We start from the raw sequence: 19,491 nt of genomic DNA, 5'->3' as shown, positions 1-19,491 counted from the left end.
GCTGCTGCAGGCTCTCCCAGGCTCCCGCCTGGCCCTCCCCTCCCCGCTGTCCTCCCAGGCTCCCGCCTGGCCCTCCCCTCCCCGCTGTCCTCCCAGGCTCCCGCCTGGCCCTCCCCGCTGTCCGCTGTCCTCCCCGCTCAGTCACGTCTCTGCCATGTACGGTTCTGATGGCATCATGGGAGAACGCCCAGCGGCCAGGCTCGATTTGCCTTCCTGCCTCTGCGAGCCGTGTAGCTACGCTCCAGTCTGGCGCTTCTTCTCAGGACTGGCTGCAGGTGACGATCACCTTCAGACCAGCACTACCCCCGAGAGCCTACCTAACCATCCTGGGCCCCAGGTGATTGTCATGGCCTCCCCGCCTGCAACCTGACCTCCTCGTGTGGCCCCTGCTCAGCTCCCAGTCCTCCCACCTGTCAGTACTTAGCTCAGATGCTCGCGGGGCGAACCCTGCTCTGCCCTTGGCATTCCGCTCGGCCCGTCTACACCACCAACTGCCTTGTGGGTTTGTCCTGCACTGCAGCCCGTGACTTACTGACTTTTGTACTCCTGGCTCCTGATGGCGCCAGGCACTGAAATTGCTCGGTGCCTGTGACAGAGGTGAAGGACCAAAAGGATGGCACCCTGCCCAGATTGCCAATCTCCGTGTCGCTGAGCCCCGAGCCCCGCCAGGTGTCACCCTTGTTGAAAAGGCCTCTTGGCCTTGAGCAAGGGTTGCAGGCTGACCTCGGAGTGGGGTGGGCAGGAGGGGCCACCACTGCCACTTGGAAAATCTGCGTTTGGAACAAAGATGAAAAACAGTGGCAATGAATGGCCCGCCGGGTATGTGGGTTTCATATTCGTGGATTCCACCAACTGCGGTCAAATATATCGGAATAAAAAGTCCTGACCGTATCAAACATGCCCCCGGCATCGCTCCCTCAACAAGGCGCCACAACAGCTAGCAATGGCCGCAAGGGTACCTGTGAGCGTGTGCAGATCCTAAGCAAATCTGACACCATTTCACACGTGGGACCTGGGCACCGGCTGATGGCCTTGGATGCCAAGGGGCACCGGAGCTCCCCACATCTCAGTGATGCCCGAGGTCCTCCCCCTGCCACACAGGGACTGTGTCGGATCGAGACCCAACTCATCCTGCGCTTCCTGACTTTACGACACGACCCCTTCTCGATGCATTTCCCATGTGAGGCGTGTAGTGCAGCCAGGAGGTGTTCCCGGGCAGCGTGATTCAGTGGGGGACCGTCTCCGTAAGTGTCGCCTGTCCGGAGGCCGCGCTGGACAGCACACGCATGTGCACACACACTCTTCATTCCAGGAGTGGCCAGGAGGACTCCCCCCTCCCCCAAGGCTTTTTCCTTTTCCCACCTGTGTGCAGTGTGGGGCCGGGCTGGCCTGGGCATCAACCGAAAACTCATGGAGAAGTCAAAGATGGTTGACCCCAAAGAGGGGAGTCTCAGGTTGCAGGGACACCCTGGGACACTCCATGTGGCCAGGCCTTTTGGTCTCCCTGTCACTCAAGAGCTCCCGCTACTCCAGTGGCTCCTGGCCTGGGAGCAGCTCCTGTTTTGTTTGCACGGACCCCAGTGAGACACAACACAGCGGCGGGTCCCCCTGGATCTGAGCCGTCCTCACCGCCAACAGAGGCTGCCCTGGGACCGCTCCTCCAAGCGCTCCTGGTACTAGCCAGAAGAAACAGAGCAGATGGCGCCGTCCCAAAGCCCCCAGGAGGGGTTACCTTCTGCCTTGTGCCCTCCTCCCAAAGGGACGCGGCCCGGACTCACCGGGCCTGGGGAAACGAGGCTGCTGGCAGGTGCTTCTCAGGGGGAAGTTCTCGCGACCGCTGCCCTCTTCCCGTCGCTGGGTGAAACTAAGACTTGCTCCACAGCAGTGCTAACGGGCACACGAGGCCTTTCCCCTGGTTTGGAGCAGCGAGCCGTGCCTCTCCCTCCCGACCTTCCCACGCAGCCCGGCTAGACAGACCTGCACGGCAACAGGGACGCGGCGCTCGGGAGAGTCTCCGGCCGGCCGTCCTGTCCAGACTGCCGGGAGAGAGCTGGGCGTGCACCCGCTTCCACCACGTAGCGGGGGGCGGGGCTCAGCCTCAGTGTGCTCACCTGAGAGAGGAGGACGCCAGCCGCTTCTCCTCCTCTCCACTGGCTTCCGTTTGCTCCTCTGTAGTCAAAGTTACCTTCATCTCAGGTCAGTGGCCACGTCAGCTACCTACCTGTTCTCTACACTTTATCCAGGCTGGTTATTTATGAAATTAAAACGAATGCCTTCCTGTTTATTATGTTACAAAAAAAAAAAAATCTAGCCTCAAACTTTTTTTTTTTTTTTTTTTTTTGACAGAGTGGACAGTGGGAGAGAGAGAGACAGAGAGAAAGGTCTTCCTTTGCCGTTGGTTCACCCTCCAATGGCCGCCGTGGCCGGTGCGCTGCGGCCGGCGCACCGCGCTGATCCGATGACAAGAGCCAGGTACTTATGCTGGTCTCCCATGGGGTGCAGGGCCCAAGCACTTGGGCCATCCTCCACTGCACTCCCTGGCCACAGCAGAGAGCTGGCCTGGAAGAGGGGCAACCGGGACAGAATCCGGCACCCTGACCGGGACTAGAACCTGGGGTGCTGGCGCCGCAAGGCGGAGGATTAGCCTAGTGAGCTGCGGTGCCGGCAAACTCTGTCTTCTAAACCGTGGTAGCCCCTTCTATGTTCTGGCCAACCACCTTACACACGGCTCTGCTTCTTCTGCCACAGTCCCTTTGCACAGTCTGTGCCCTGGGCTAGAATGTGTTGCTTTCTCCCTTTCAGACCTCAGTATTTTATTTTTATTTAAGATTTATTTATTTACTTGAAAGCCTAAGTGACAGAGAGGGAGAGGAAGAAAGCGAGAGCGAGCTAAAGTCTTTGCACTGCTGGTTCAGTCCCTAAATGGCTGCAACAGTCAGGGCTGGGACAGGCTGAAGCCAGGAGCCAAGAATTCTATCCAGGTTTGCAACGTGGGCAGTCTAAGCCCAAGTACTTGGGCCATCATCTGCTGCTTTCCCAGGAGCAGTAGCAGGGAGCTGGATCAGAAGCAGAGCAGCCAGCACTCTGACATGAGGTGCCAGTATCACAAGTGGCAGATTTATCCCTGTGCTGGCCCTGGACCTCAACAATTTCTGTGACATCCTTTCTCTAGGTCACAGCTCCGGGTATGTGCTTCTGTGACTTCGAAAATCTACTCTTCTTGGTGGTCAGGGCCTTCATGTTTTTTTTTTTTTTTTTGACAGGCAGAGTGGACAGTGAGAGACAGAGAGAAAGGTCTTCCTTTGCTGTTGGTTCACCCTCCAATGGCCACCGTGGCCGGCGCGCTGCGGCCGGCGCACCGCGCTGACCCGAAGGCAGGAGCCAGGTGCTTCTCCTGGTCTGCCATGGGGTGCAGGGCCCAAGCACTTGGGCCATCCTCCACTGCACTCCCTGGCCACAGCAGAGAGCTGGCCTGGAAGAGGGGCAACTGGGACAGAATCTGGCGCCCCGACCAGGACTAGAACCCGGGGTGCCGGCGCCACTAGGCGGAGGATTAGCCTAGTGAGCCGCGGCGCCGGCCTCCTTCATGTATTTGAGAGGTAGATAGAGAAGAGCTCCTGTTGGCTGGTTCACTCCCCAAATGCACACAATGGCTGGGGAGGGCAAAACTCCGAGATAGGAACTTAATCCAGGTTTCCCCTGTGGATTGGTGGCACCCAACTACTCGAGCCACCACTGCTGCTTCCCTAGGTGTGTATTAGGAAGCTGGAAACAAGAATTGAACCCAGAGCACTCTGGTGTGGGATGCAGGCATCCCAACTCGAATCCTAGCTGCCAGGCCAAACACTGCCCCCATTTTCACTTCTTAGCATCACTCCGTGTCTACCAGCTGTCCACTCCCCTGCCCGTGGGTCCCGGGGCTTAGAGCCTTGTCTGTGTCTACCCCCCTCTCTCATTCCCAGAACTGAGCCAGGCCCTCGTCCATGACAAGCTCTCAGTAAAATGTCGAGTGCATGAAAGATAAGGATAAAATATAAATATTGCTCGTAGAACCCTCAGCACTGTGTGTTGGCATGAAGGGAGCAGCAGTAACTATTATGTTATTTACACCTCAGGAGTGGTGTAAAACGACAATTCATCCAAACCCAAAGTTCTCTGCTCACGGGGGCTGGTCCAAGAGTGCAAGTTTTTGGCTAAGTTGATCCAGCCTAGAAGAACATTTGCACACACGCACACACACAGAGCTACACAAGCACACCGAAGCCAGTCCTGTCTTATAATGCGCCGTCTTGGCCCTCATTTCCCTGCAGTGTCTTGATGCTGGTAGGGAGAAACCAGAGTATCCCAGTCAGGCTGGAAGCATCCAGGCTTGTGCGGGCAGGCCTGCGGTCCTCAGCGCCCACCTGTGCCAGGCCCGGCCTCTACCCCCTGCATCTGCTCCATGCCAGTGGGGGCTACGATGCAAGCAGACGTGACCCCCGAATCATCAGACCTGCTCGGGGAGCACTAAGAGACCTCTCACCCAAGCTCCTCCAAAAGTTCATAACACACCTTGAGCAGCCCTAATCCCCAAACCCCAAATCCACACACATTTTGAGCATCGCCAGGAGGCCACAAGTGGCAAATTCCACACCATGAAAATTTGTTTCGTGCGCGCGGTGATGAAAAAGAGTGTACGGGATTACCTTCCGGCTACATGCCTAGGTGTTTGGGAGACATCAGTGAATTTTGTGGTTAGACTTGGGTCTCATCCCCACGATATCTCATTACATATATGCAAATATCCCCAAATCCGAAAACATCTGAAAATCCGAAGCACAGCTGGCCCCAAGCATTTCGGGTGCGGGAGCTCACACCAGCTCAGCCTCCCTACACCTCGGCAGCTGCTCCGCCAGCACCACGGGGCTTTTCTCCTTTCAAAACAGTTCCACAGAAGACCAGCTTGTCCACAGGAGTTTTAGAGACTTTATTTATGTATAAACAATTTAAACACTTTGCCATAAATTATCTTTGCCTGTCCCTAGTCTTTGCTTAGCAGCAAATTAAAATTAATATAAAAACTCGATGAACAATTCATACATGTATATTACAAAAAAGTTCCTGTACCAAAGTTCTTATTAGACTTTTTTTGTTTTCTTTTTTTTTTCCATTTTTAATTTTTTTTTTTATTTTTTTTTAAACTTTTATTTTCTCTCCTCGTGGCGACTGTCAGGTGATTGTCTCAGTTTCTGGACCAAACAAACACACTAAGAATTTTAAATCGGAAACAGTGATTGCGCCTTGCGGCTCATGTATGTACAGGGTGATCGGAAGTGGTACCTGTTAGCGAAAGTGTCACAATGCCACACCTCTACCGTAACTGGCACCCACGAACTACGGAATCTAAACAGACTACACCCTGTAACTGCGTATTACTGTCCACAATGGAATTCTCCAAAGACAAGAGAGTATGAGATTTATCTGTAGTGAGTACAGCCACCGATTTGAATTAAATTTTACACTTTGCGCTCAAATAAATTAGCTCAGGCTAAGTGAGGTCCTGAGAGGTAAGTAAGTGCTGGACGGTATTACTTCGCTTTGATTTCTGATATGGATTGCTTGTTTTTTTTTTTTTCCTTGTGTTTTTTTTTTTTTCTTGAAAAAGTTATTTCCAGTGCTCACTCCTCCACTTGACCCCCCCCCCTCCCCAGGCGCTACACACAAATCACCCCCAAAGTCGTGTTTTCAAATGCACCTGTATTTGCCTAAACGAAAACGTCTGAAGTCTTTGTCCCACAAGCAGTCTGCTTGGCCGTCCTCCGCTGGTCTGCCGACGCCGGCCCCTGTGGGTGTGTCCGCGTCGCTCCCGTGTGAATGAGTGAGGTAAGATCGTTCCTTGTCTTCATTCCTTCTGGGTTTCTGTGGGTGGGCTGCTCGGTGGTTGTTCTTGTTGGTTGGTTTCCTGCTTTTGCTTGTTGTGTCCGTTTTGTTCCTCTCGGACATTTTGGTGTCTCCTTTCTGTGTCAGACCCAGGACAAGTGGGTCTTAGGGGAAAGGGGAAGTGGGGGGGGGGGGGGTCTTGGAATATCATATGTGTGTGTGTGTGTGTGTGTGTGTGTGCGTGTGCGCGCATGTGTGTGTTTGTTCATTCATTCGTTTGTTTTGTTGTCCGCAGAATTTTCAGCTGGGCTCTCGTCTACTTCGGGATGAGGGACTTCGCGCTTGGACAGTAGCATTTGAACTCAGAAAATGTGAGCTTTCTTGCCACTTGGTTGGTTTCCCGAAGCAGCCGGGCTTCAGGCCTCTGTTACATCTTCATCTCCTTAGGAGAGGAGATAACAGTTACTCCCGCCCAGCCATCCAGACACGGGATGGCAGCAGGTTATTTTGTTACCTCTTTCCCATCTCATTCTGTCTTAAAAACTGGATGTTGCTGCTGCTGTCCGCCAGCTCGGGGTACTGCTCCACGGGCAGCACGTAATACCCCTCGTACCCTTGCACGCGGCCCGTGCTCAGCAGCTGCTGCTTCTCGCCCTCAGTCCACAGGCGACTGCCCTCTCTCCCATCCCGGGCTTTCTGCTGCTCCTTGGCCCAGGCCGTGCCCAGGGCCCTCTGTCTCGCCTGGTCCAGGACGCGGGCCTTCTCTTCGTCCAGGGTGTCGGGGGTGAGGCCGTAGCGGATGCTGAGCAGAAGCGTGGAGTACTGGAATTCAATGTTGGTGAACCTTCGAGTCCTGCCATTGACCAGCAGTGTGGGCTGCGACACGGTCACGTTCACCCCGCTCTCCAGTACCTTGCGGCCAATGGTGGTGCCCAGCGTGACCAGGTCGCTGTCGGCCGCGCCGATCTTCACAAAGTAGTGGGTGTCCTTGCCCTCGATGCTGTAGTGCATCTTGTCCAGGTAGTAAGCGTTGTTGAGCACCGACGCCACCTTGCGGCTGTCCTCGCTGGCGATGCTGGACACGCCCGTGGTCACCCGCCCTTCCTTAATGGCAAACATGATGCCCTTGCCGATGATGGGCGTGGTCGTGGCAAACCAGTGGCCTGCCTTCTCGCGGATGCTGGCGTGGAGCTTTTTGGAAATGACCTGCCCTTCCAGAGCCAGGAAGGCCTGGTTATGTCTCTCTGTGGTCTGCTGGACACCTGTGATGAGCTGTGGGCAGAAGAAAACACAGAAGCTGAGGAGCTGGGCTGGGCAGCCATTTGCCTGGGCTGGGACACTTGGGTAAGAAACCATCAGAACTGCCAGTGTTGTATCTGTACTGAGCATGCGCACTGATGGGGTTGTGCCTTTTGGAACCCCAGCAGGTGCACTGCTTGCCAATGCTCTCTGATGGCATGGACTGACCTCCTCGTAACTTTGCCACCAACTAAAAGGACAGAGAAGGCCTTCACTGGCTCTGCACTCCACTCAGGCCTATGCACTCAGCAAGCCTTGCAACTCTGTACTCGGATGGGCCGGCAGCTGCCTCTCCCGCTTTAGCCCCAGAAACACCCTGACCTGAAGGCAGGTGTTTGCTGGAACTGCTGTGAATTCCGGGTATGACCCAGAATTCTCTGAGGCCACTGCCCTGGGTGTACCTCCTTGGATTAAGAACTTGCCATTCAAAGGACAGCCTGCAGGGGAGGACCCGCCTCCCTGCCCCACCCTGTCCAGGGAGCCCTGGGTTGGAGCAGTGGAGTCTCTGTGCAGCCCCACTGCAGCCCCATGGGGTCAGAGGCTGACTCCTCAGGAGGTCGGTGTGTGTAGTCATGTTTGAGAAGCACCAGGCTCAGAGACTGGGCTGGGAACCTCCTTTGGCTTGGAGTCGGTTGCTTTGGATCCTGGCCCTGGCTCTGTGCAGGGCTGAAATCACCATTATCTCCTTGGCCTTGTGTTCTTCACTCAGAAATGACAACGAGTCTCAATTGGTGGTTGGGGGAGAGGGACAGGCTGGGATAATGGAGGAGGCGGTATGTGGGAGGTAATGGGACTCAGATCAATGGGACGAACAATGGCTGTTTATCCACTGGGTGGTACCCGAGGGGCAGGATGGAAAGGACACTGCTCTCAATTACCCCCCAGTGCCTCCTCGCCTCTCTGTACAGTCAGTCCGGATGAAGAGCAGCTGAGACCCTCCAGACTCTTCTGGGGCTGGGCAGCAGGTTTGCAGTGAGGGTTCTCAGAACACTGATGCCCACCCTACCTGCCTAACTGGGGCAGGGGTCTCAGTCATTGCCACGAGACCCGAGCACAGATTATCTGCTGAAAACTCAATCTGTACACGTTTGGGCCATAAAGCGCTGAGGTTTTATACAGGGCATAAAAACGTACTTTAATGGGACAGAAACTGCAAACCACAGTTTTATTAGAGCCCATAAAAGCTGAAAGCATTGTGCTCTTAGAGGCAGTGCAGATGGTAGGCTGTTGCTTGATTTCTCTGGACCGTTGTTAATCAAGGAGTGACTCGAGGGGATACGCTGAACAGATAATGATACCACAATTAAGGTAATAATCGAGGTTGGGAAGAAATATGTGCTCTGCCAGATGGACGAGAGCACAGAATTGCTTTCCCGGGAAGTCTCTGCATCTCTGTGCCTTTTATACCCAGCCCCAGTGTTCTCCTGTGCTGACGTGCCCTTGGCGCATGGGCTGGGCAGCTTGCAAGAAGGGAGCATGAGAGTCCTTCGGGTTCTGGGCAGGAACGTCTGCTTACCTGGCCATTTTCACTCGCTTGACTCTCTGACAGTTCATAGGGAGGAGGCACGAAATACATTTTGGCTCTTGGGAAGCCAGGAATTATGTTGCTAAGCTGAAATCCAAACATCACAAGCCAGCTTTTCACATCTGCAGTGGAAACAAAAATAAAGATGCCTGAAATCATGATGTCATGATGGATAGAGGGCAGCAGCAGCTTGTACAGAGAGAACTAAGTCAAGTGGGTGCTCAGGTGTGGTGTCCTCAGGGAGAGGGCATTGGGACTGGGTCTGCACCCACTGCTTCCAGTAAGCAGACCTCTGCCAAAGTTGGCCAACAGAGAGCCACCACTGGCTCTTAATCACAACTGGTGATTAAGGCGGCCCGTGCTGCAGCAAGGCAGGTCCACCTTCAACTTGCCTCGCTGTGTGACCTTGGGGGCGGGTCTGCCGCTCTCTAAGCCCCGGTTCCTCCACTATGGATAATAACTGCACCACTCTCACGGGGTAGCTGAGAGGATCAATGGAAAAAAACCTACGGAAAAGACTTAGCACAGGGCCTGGCTCATGGACCACCCCATGCACCTGAACACTATCATTTGGCAAGCATTTAAGGAGACCAGCTGTCAGAGTCCAGGCCATGTCTTGGGAGTGAGAAATACCAGGATGGGCTAGAGGGATCTGCGATGGGGGTGCTGCCCTGAGGCTGGCTCACCAGGGAGGGGGTTTCCACGGACTAGACTTGAACCAGCTGTGCTGTTTCCAGCCCTCCTACTCTTCTAAGAGACACCAGGACGCAGCTCTGTGTGCTCAGAGTAAGCCTGCCTCTCCCCTGACAAGAACAGAGACTGGGTCCCATGCACTGGGAGTTCTACCACGTGCGGCACGTGTCCTGCCTTCTGCTGATGGCCTGGGCGCTCAGCCCAAGACTGCTTCTCCCAGGCCGCCTGGCCTCCCTCTGCAGTCACTGGTGCAATGCCCTGGAGCCCAGGCCTCCACGCACCTGCACCTTCACTGGCACCGTTGCCTGCAGCCCAGCGGGGCTAACTCTTTTTTTTTTTTTTTTTAAAGATAGAGTTAGTGAGAGAGAGAGAGACAGAGAGAAAGGTCTTCCTTCTGTTGGTTCACCCCCCAAATGGCTGCTACGGCTGGAGCTACGCCGATCTGAAGCCAGGAGCCAGGTGCTTCCTCCTGGTCTCCCATGCAGGTGCAGGGCCCAAGCACTTGGGCCATCCTCCACTGCACTCCTGGGCCACAGCAGAGAGCTGGACTGGAAGAGGAGCAACTGGAACTAGAACCCGGTGCCCCTATGGGATGCTGGCGCCGCACCAAGGGACTAACTTGGCGCAGGCAGAGGATCAACCAAGTGAGCCGTGGCGCCAGCACCAAGGGATTAACTCTTTGTGTTCCACATCCCTGTTCATGACGGGCACCCCAAGATCCTGCCTCACAGCCTGTGCGCCCCTCCCTTTACTGCCGCATCTCTGCCTCTCCCTAACTCCCCAAACACAGCCTGGCCTCTCTGGAATTTACATTTGAGAGGATGTGCTCCCAGGACTTCCAGAGGTTCCTTTCCATTCTTGTTGTAATGGAACCGATCTCTCCTCCTCCCCTGCACCTGCTTATCCCATCACTGCCGCACCTGCAGTCATTGAGGATTTCTGCAACACTCTGGAATCTTCTGGCTTCTCCTCCACTGTCATTCTGTCCATCTCTGTTCCTGAACCGATTCTTCATGGTTTCCTTGTACAGGAAGTCGATTTTCCCAGCCTCCTGACCTCTTAGTTCTGTGGCCTCCTCTGCCCTGGGGCTGACTGTTCACCCACTCTCACACTCATGCTCTGGCCCTGGCATCACTGGTAATTCTGATCCCTCCATTTTTTTAGAGATTTATTTATTTATTTGAAAGAGTTACACAGATATTCCCCCCCCCACCCCATAACTCTGACTCTCAAATAAATAAATAAATAAATATTTTTAAAAAGTTCTCCAGGGCCAGCGCTGTGGTGTAGTGGGTAAAGCCACCACCTGCAGTGCTGGCATCTCATATAGGCACTGGTTTGAGTCCTGGCTGCTCCACTTCTGACCCAGCTCTCTGATATGGGCTTGGAAAGCAGTGGAGGATGGCCCAAGTGCTTGGGCCCCTGCACCCATGTGGGAGACCCAGAAGAAGCTCCTGGCTTCAGATTGGCATAGCTCTGGCTGTTGTGGCCCACTGGGGAGTGAACCAGTGGATGGAAGACCTCTCTCTGCCTGCTTCTCCTTCTCTCTCTGTGTAACTGTCTTTCAAGTAAATAAATAAACCTTTTTTTCAAAAAGTTCTCCTCTCTTCTTCCTTTTGCTCCTGCCCTTCTCATTCTCCTTTACAAAAGCAACCGAATTCTCCTACCCACTGTCTTCCCTCTCCTCCTCTTCTCCTTTGCAGCAGCCTTTTGCCACAGCCCTGACACCATCATGAATGGCCTCTGTGTTGATAACCCTGACGCTGGCCTTGGCTCTTATTTTATGTGACCTCTCAGAAGTATCTGGCAGGTGGAAGACTCTCCCCTTTCCATTTGTCTTGGCCTCTGGACACCACTTACTTGTTCTTTCTTTCTCCCAGCTAAGTAGCTTCCTTGTCTTATTATTTTTTTTTTTAATTCTCCTTAGCTCATCAAAAGTCACATTGGGATGCCCCAGGCTCAGTCTATGAACTATTTGAACATCCTCGTGTCCACACACAACCATGCTGATCTACTCCAACCCACGGCCCAAGCACCATCTCCACACTGATGCCCACTCCAGCATCTCCAGCCTGGACTCCTCCCTGCATTCTGAGCTTGCTTAGCTAAGACATTGCAAATTCACCGTTTTGAAAGCTGAGCTCCTAGTCTCTCTTCCAAACCTACCCCACCCTCAGTCTTTTCAATCTTGAATAACAGCAACTCCATCCTACCAGGGTTAACTTTTTTTCTCATTCCCCACATCTAATCCACCAGTAAATCTTTTCATCCTTATTTTTGGAATTGCAGTAAAATTCATGTCACATAAAATTCACCATTCTAAAGTGCACAGTTCAGAGGGTTCCAGGACATTCATACTTGTGTAATCATCATACGTTTCTAATTCCTTTTTTTTTTTTTTAAAGATTTTATGTATTTGAAAGGCAGTCATACACATACACACATACACACAGACACAGACACAGACACAGACACATTTCATTCACTGGTTCACTCCCCAAATGGCCCCAGCAGCCAACACTGGGCCTAGCTGAAACCAGGAGCCAGGAACTCCACCTGAGTCTCTTACATGAGTGGCAGGGGCTCTAGCACTTGGGCCATTGTCTGCTGCTTTTCCAGTTGCATTAGCAAGGGGCTAGGTCAGAAGTGGAGCAGCCAGGACTAGAACTGGTGCTCCAATATGCGATTCTGGATCACAACCTGCAGCTTGACCTGCTGTGCCACAATGCCAGCACCCTGGTCTGTTTAATTCCTACCACTTTCAGCATCTCCAAAAGAAAGGTCATACCCATGAGCAGGCCCTCCGAATTTCCCCCTCCCCACAGTCCCTAACCTGCTCTCTGTCTCTGTAGATCTGCCTGCTTTGGACATCTCACATAAACGGAAATCTATAAAATATACAGCCTTCTGTGTCTGGTTTCTCTCACTTAACATAGTGTTTCCAAGGCGTATCCATGCTGTGGCATATAATAATATGTAAACCTTCTTATCACTGGGTAATAGACCATTGCACGGGTCTACCATATTTTACTTATGCATTCATCAGCTGAGACAATTTGGGTCTTTAGAAAAACTACTATGAATGATGCTGCCATGAACATTCATGTGCAAATGTTTTGCTTGAAAATCTGTTTTCACTTTTCTTTTGCAGATCCCTACGGGTCTTAGGGATAAATTCCATACTTACACTTTTTTTTTTTTTTGACAGGCAGAGTTAGACAGTGAGAGAGAGACAGAGAGAAGGGTCTTCCTTTTTTTTCCGTTGGTTCACCCCCCAAATGGCTGCTCAGCCGGCATGCTGCGCTGATTCAAAGCCAGGAGCCAGGTGCTTCTCCTGGTCTCCCATGCAGGTGCAGGGCCTGAGCACTTGGGCCATCCTCCACTGCCTTCCCGGGCCACAGCAGAGAGCTGGACTGGAAGAGGAGCAACCGGGACAGAATCCGGCGCCCCGACCAGGACTAGAACCGGGGTGCTGGCGCCACAGGCAGAGGATTAGGTAAGTGAGCCACGGCGTATACTTTTTTTTGACAGGCAGAGTGGACAGTGAGAGAGAGAGACAGAGAGAAAGGTCTTCCTTTTGCCGTTGGTTCACCCTCCAATGGCCGCCGCGGCTGGTGCACTGCGGCCGGCGCACCGTGCTGATCCGATGGCAGGAGCCAGGTACTTATCGTGGTCTCCCATGGGGTGCAGGGCCCAAGCACTTGGGCCATCCTCCACTGCACTCCCTGGCCACAGCAAAGAGCTGGCCTGGAAGAGGGGCAACCGGGACAGAATCTGGCACCCCGACCGGGACTAGAACCCGGTGTGCCGGCGCTGCAAGGCGGAGAATTAGCCTAGTGAGCCGCGGCACCGGCCTCTGCTACTTCTTGAATGTGTCAGCTGCACCCTCATCTCAGGTCCTTTATACCATTAAGTCTCTCTACTAGAATGTTCTTCACTGAAAGTATTTTCTGCCTCTTTCCCTTTTCTTACCTCTTTCAAGTTTGGCTCATATGTTGCCTCTTCCCTAAAGCCAACCCCAACCACCACAAAACCCCACTTCCCTATCTTCAACCCCAGCAATCACAAGTCCCTTTACCCTGCTCCTCACTGCATCCCCATCCCAATATCACCTTCTAACACGTGGCAACACTTGTGTCTGTCTAATAGTCCCTGTCTCCTCCCTCACTCAGAAGGTGAGCTCCACCAGGAGTTAACAAATCTTTTTTTTTTTTTTGCCACTGATGTCTCCCCAAGCCCTACAACAATACCTAGCACTAACCAGGTGCCCAATAATGAATGAACATGGAATGTTGTGGACGAACTTACCCTAAGTAATGTAACCGTGACAGAGGATGGAACTCTACTTGCCTAAGAAATGTTTCTGAAGAGACGAAGGGAGAGCTACCTCCTGTTCTGGGACTATTGCAAGGAATTTAATGCAAGTTCTTAGACATTGTGATATACGAGAACCCTGTAATGAGAAGGGATCTGGAGCCCGTGGCTCTCCCGTTCCCTGGGCACAGCCTAGTGCTTTGTGTGCCTCAGCAACATGCATGTTTGCAATAGGTCACTTATGAGTCACTGAAGAATAAAGGAGTCTTGGATAAATTCATGAGAAATGTGTATGATGAAAAAATTAAGCACACGCTTAAAAATTTCTTAAACTTACCAGTGAATTCTATTTACCTATGAACCTTTTAAGTACTTTCATATGGGTTGGAATCTCAATTCAAAAGTGTGCCAGAATCAAGCGGAATGAAGACTGGCTTTAACCTAGTAGTAATCATGTATGTGGGAAGTGCCTCCTCTGTGCCAGGTGGGACCCTGGGTGCTGTAGAGTACCGATTTCCCAACTTGGGAGAGCCATGCTCATATGTCACAATCTTTTTTTTTTTTTTTTCTTCTTGGCCCTATCCTGGTATCCGCTGTACTATTATTTACTCACTGATTTTAAAAAAATTGCCTTTCCACTTAGATAAATCATTTTTTAAAAGTAGCTTTTGGGGCTGGAGTTGCGGTGTAGTGGGTACAGCCACTGCCACTGATGCTGGCATCCTGTATAGGCACTGGTTCAAATCCCCACTGCTCCACTTCTCATCCAGCTCCCTGCTAATGGCCTGGAGAAGCGGCAGAAGATGGTCCAAGTGCCTAGGCCCCCTGCTACTCATGTGGGAGACCTGGATGAAGCTCCTGACTCCAGGCTTTGGCCTGGCCCAGTGCTGGTTGTTGCAGCCACCTGGGGAGTGAGTCAGTGGATCCAAGATCTCTTTCTTTCAAAAAGATTTATTTATTTGAAAGTCAGAGTTATACAGACAGAGGAGAGAGAGAAGAGAGAGAGAGACAGACAGAATGTTTTCCATCTGCTGGTTCACTACCCAAATGGCTGCTCCCCAGGCTAGGCCAGGCCAAAGCCATGAGTCAGGAGCTTCTTCTGGATCTCCTATGTGGGTGCAGGCACCCAAGCACTTGAACCATCCTCTGCTGCTTCCCCAGGCCTTTAGCAGGGAGCTGGATTGGAAGTGGAACAGCCAGGTCTCCAACCGGCACCCATATGGGATGTTGGTGTCACAGGCAACGGCTTTACCTGCTGCACCACAGTGGCAGTCCAAATAAGTTAATGGTTTAAAAAGGAGCTTTATATCACTACCTTAAACGAGAGGCAGACTGCCTTGTTGTCAAGAGAATATAACTATAAAATTAAAACAAAACCAAGTCATGCCATTAAATCAGAGCCCGATTGTGTGACCTGCTATGGAGGAATTCTTAGATCAGCTTTCTCTGTTGGAAAAGGTGATTAGATGTGTTAATGAGGTGTTAAATACATCCCAACACCAAGAGGAGACAGAATTGGGAGAATCAAGTCGTGTTGAGAAGCGACTTCCCTATCTGTCTTTCAGTGTTATTTAGTGCTTGATCTCCAGACCGTACAACATCATCCCATCTCCCACGGAGGATGGGCAGATTGTGTGGGAAGCTCTTGTCTTCAGAGGAGTCTCCCCACTGGGATCTTCTCCTCCTCCTCCCTGGTTCTCCCTAGTAGGAACCCCTTCCAGAGGAGGGCACAGCAGACGCGAAGTCAAGAACTTCCTGCAGCTGGTGAGAGTGAGCCTCTCTTCCCATGTTTGTTGGCCACGTGTAGTTCTCCTTTTGAGAAATATCTGTTCAGATTCTTTGCCAATTTCTTTACTGGGTTGTTTGGGTTTTTTTTTGGTTAAGTCTTATCACTGAGTTCTTTGAGTTCCTTATATTCTGCGTATTAATTCTTGGTCAGATGAACCATCTGCAGATACTTTCCCCTGTTCCTTTGGGTGTCTTTTCACTGTATTACTTGTTTCCTTTGCAGTGCCAAAAGCTTCTTGGTTCGACAGAATCCCATTATTTCTAGTTTTGCTTTTGTTGCCTAACGTGGAGGCTAAAAAAAGAACAAGTCGACCTGAATTTGGAATACTGATTACTGGAGGCCAGGAGAAGTGGAGCGCGGGGGTGGGGTGGACAGAGGGAGGATGGATAACGGGCAACAAAACACAATTAGAAGCAGAGGGTTCTAATGATCCACAGCAGAGTACGGCGACAGCGGATCACGATACTGCAGTCGATGCTCAACGAAGAATTGGAGCAGAGGGGCTGGCGGCTCCAAACGTGGAGGAGGCGAGGGAAGGTGGAGACGCGGATCGTCTGATGATGGAATCGGCTTCTGCTGTGTGCATGGACCCAGAGATTGCAGTGTGTCCTCTTGAGAAATGTCCAAAAATAAACAATCGTCAGCCTTTCAGACTGGGAAGGTTAGCGGCCACCCTTGCGAGCGGTAACAGCCTATGTCGTCCTCCTCCTCCTCTTTCTCTCCATCTGAAAGCCTTCTCTTTAAAACTGCTAGCCTGGCTCTGTTTCTGAGGCTAAGCTATGCTGAAACCAGGCTCCTTTGAGGGACTCCCCGCCTCCTCCACTCTTCAGAAGGCGCTCCTGGATCAACATAAACCCCCCTCCTCCCCGTGAAGTAATTGGTGTTATCTTGCGCCAGGCTCCCTAAACAATCTGTTGAGAGGCAGGAGCTGGCGATGTGGTCCCTCCTAATGGCTCATCACTCCCTTTTCCGCCCGCTCCTCTCAGCGTGAGGCGCCGCTGCCGCGCGTGCGCTGCCTCCGAGCCAAGCCGAGAGCTCTGTGAGTGTGAAGTGTAAACGCGAGCTGAGGGGCGCGTGAGAAGGAGCTTGAGCCTGCCTCCTCACTTGGAGAAACGAGGCCCAGCAAAATCCGACTTTCAGCTCAAGTGTGCCAGGGCTTTGTAAGCCCAGAGACCCCCTCAGGGAGAGAGGGTTGGGGGAACAACACGATTCATCATGGACTACTTCTAGAAGGTTCTCTGAACCCAAATTTCATCTGGAGTTTCTTGTTTGCTGCTGCAGTGCCACTCAGAGTGGAGTCTGAACCCATTTCAAGGTGGTCTGGAGACCCTTCCTCACATTTCCCAGAAAATGGGTGGTGCTTGCATGCCTCACGAACAAACCATCTCCAAGACATAGCTGCTCCTTTTTGTTAAATAAAGAATACGCTGCTTCACTCCATGTTGGAACTTGTCATGTTCAGACGACCCTACTGCCCTCACAATTTTGCAGAGGAACAAACACAGGCTCAGAAAGGTAAAGACATTTGTTCAAGTCACTCAGCAGGGGATTGCTGTTCCGACACGTGCTCAGGGCCCGACAGCAGATGGAATGCCCTGGCCACAGAGCTCAGGGGCGGGGCAGGGGGCCGGGGTGCCCAGGACTGAGCAGTTTCCTGGGATGCTCACGTGGAAAAGTCTAGGGCACGGAGGATTGTGGTAGGGACGCCTGTCTCCATGCCTCTCCTCTACACTTGTCTTCCAATAGATTTCCTCACAGGTGTACCAGTTGTCAAATATGTTTCTGTAAACAGTGTGTGTTCAGAGAGCCCTGCTTCAGGAAAGGGACCGCTTTTAACACCCTACACCTGCTGCTGGCATCGCCACTTGTGTTGCAGCAGGAGTCTGAGAGTATACACACAGCCAGCATCCTGTGCAGCAGACTCTGGGGGGCAGTGACAAAACATCTTCCAGCTCCAGGAGCTGCCACTTGCACTGGGAGAGCTCTGTTTCCCGACAGCAGCGCTTCTAGTGGTTACTGGAGAGAGGAAGTCCTGTGCTTTGTGTTCCTCCTGACTACATCTTAATTACCTCTTCTGCTTAAATTGTGAGCAGGAAGTTCAACCACTCTGCCAGTCTCCTAAGTGGCAAATTAAGACTAATTTAGACTGGGGCACACAGATGAGCCAACACTGGAGCAGCAGAGAACGATGTGGTGTTCTCTGCTCGGGTCCTCTTGGTAAGGGTCAACGCATCGACAACAGGTGGCAGCAGGTGCGGGTCGTGCCTGGACGGGCTCCCTTTTCCACCGGGGCCCTCTTCTCTCAGTTGCGACTACACACTTCAGCCTTCTGTACGCTGCCTCTCTGCCACCACCCTTCATGTCAGACTCTTTCTAATGGTTTCTGGATTCACTTTGGTTGGACTTGGTTCAACTTGATTGGGTTCCCATTTACGGCGTCTCCGTGAAGCACTGGTATGAGGAAAGCCCTCCTGCCAGCCAGAAAACCCTGCTCATTTGCTTTTGCCTCTTCTGGGGAAGCAGGAAAGTGACCGAGGGGGTCAGGGAGGTTGACTGCGCCTTGGGAGTGATTTTGTTTGGGCCTTGGCCGCAGTAGGCATCTGTTTAGCCCACTCTGGGGGTTTTCTCTTTGGTGCATTTGTCCCTAGTGATCCAGGGCCAAGCACAGGTCTAGGACAGCAGCTTCTGGCTGGGGCAGGATTCTCTCTCATGGCTGAGCTAGGCTTGGTCTGCCTCACTACTCACACCAAGTCCTCTCTCTGGAATCTTCTTCCTCTCCCTTCTCCAATTCATGAAGACCTCTGTCCAAAAGTCACCAGCTCAGAAAGGCCTTCTGTGAATGTTCTAAATGAAGGGGACACTTCCCATCAGTCTGCCAATTCCTTATTCTACTTTATTGATCTTTAAAGCACTTATTATCTGATGTGCTGTGTGTGTGTGTATGTGTGTGATGCTAGGCCATGGGAAAGACTGGCAGGATACCATGGCAAGGCACCTGGATGAAGGTGAGAGGGACTAGGTTGGCCACAGCTCTATGCTTGCAAGGCACTGTTGTATGGAGATGCTGGGTTCAACTTCATGGGGTCAGGAGCTTGTCAGTGAAGTACTGCATAGCCGCACATTGATCTCTAAGGCGGTCTCTTTCTGCAGTGTGGGGTACTGAGGGCAGCACTGTGCTCCACGCTACTTTCATGCTGTCTTGGTGAACAGAGAGTGACCTTGGTCATCTGAGTGTTGATGGTTCCAAGATCCTGCCCAAAAAGCTGTGAGCTTCCTGAACTTGGTGGCTTGAAGTCCTGGGATCCTCATTGTTTCTTCTTCATCATGTGGTCCCAGCCTGGTTGATGGCTAGCAACCTGATTTGGGGCCCAAGCTCTTTGGGAATATCTATCACTTGTATCTCCATCCATCCATCCATCCATGAATCCATCCATCCATCCTGATTTCCTTGTAAGTTTCCCTGAGAACGGGGACTTGATCTTGCTCTCCCCTGCCTTGCTAGTACTTAGTACAAGCCAGATATTCTACAAATACATGGTGAATGAGTGAATAAGTAGATGGATGGATAGATGGACACATGGGGGGACATGGTCCCTTATTTCACAAGTTTCTCATTACCATAGGGAAGGAGATCATCTACTTTCCTTCCCATACCCCTCTGTAAGCGTTGTATGTTCTTCTGGCTTTTACTCCTAATCTGCTTTCAGCCTTAAGCCCACTTTACCAACTGAGACCCCATTTCTTCCTCAGGCCCAAGGTTCTTTTACCTTATGGCAACTCTTCCAAATTAGAATTCATCTACACACACACACACACACACACACTCTTTGAGAAGGGTGTTCATCATATTTACCCTTGTATCCCCAAATTCTAGCATGGTATCATGATGTCAAATGCTTTTCAAATAAACACCTGGATACCTACATGAGAGGTCCTCAAAATGCTCAAGAAAAATATCTGTTGCAAAAAAAAAAAAAAACCACCACTATGTGTGTATTTCAATTTTTTGACA

The 19,491-nt window shown here is 51.9% G+C and overlaps 1 protein-coding gene across 15 annotated transcripts in view; it reads right to left on the bottom strand.

Annotated features, from left to right (window-relative positions):
• Positions 1-4,942: 4,942 nt before the first annotated feature.
• The window catches only part of TENM2 (teneurin transmembrane protein 2), a 1,297,938-nt gene continuing 1,283,389 nt past the window's right edge, over positions 4,943-19,491 (bottom strand). For all 15 annotated transcript variants that reach the window (XM_051844423.3, XM_051844432.3, XM_051844433.3 and 12 more), the window contains 2 exons: positions 8,675-8,805; positions 4,943-7,131 (listed from right to left, as the gene is read on the bottom strand). In XM_051844423.3, coding sequence (XP_051700383.1) covers positions 6,370-7,131; positions 8,675-8,805 — 893 coding nt within the window. In that variant the 3' untranslated portion in view covers positions 4,943-6,369. The remainder of the gene's footprint in view (positions 7,132-8,674; positions 8,806-19,491) is intronic.

This window comes from Oryctolagus cuniculus, chromosome 6 (genome assembly GCF_051225735.1).
Source record: "Oryctolagus cuniculus isolate XC-2025 breed Fujian yellow rabbit chromosome 6, ASM5122573v1, whole genome shotgun sequence".
In the NCBI taxonomy this organism is placed as follows: domain Eukaryota; kingdom Metazoa; phylum Chordata; class Mammalia; order Lagomorpha; family Leporidae; genus Oryctolagus; species Oryctolagus cuniculus.
Note: the sequence above shows the minus strand (reverse complement) of the source record. Positions and strands in the feature narration are given on the sequence as shown.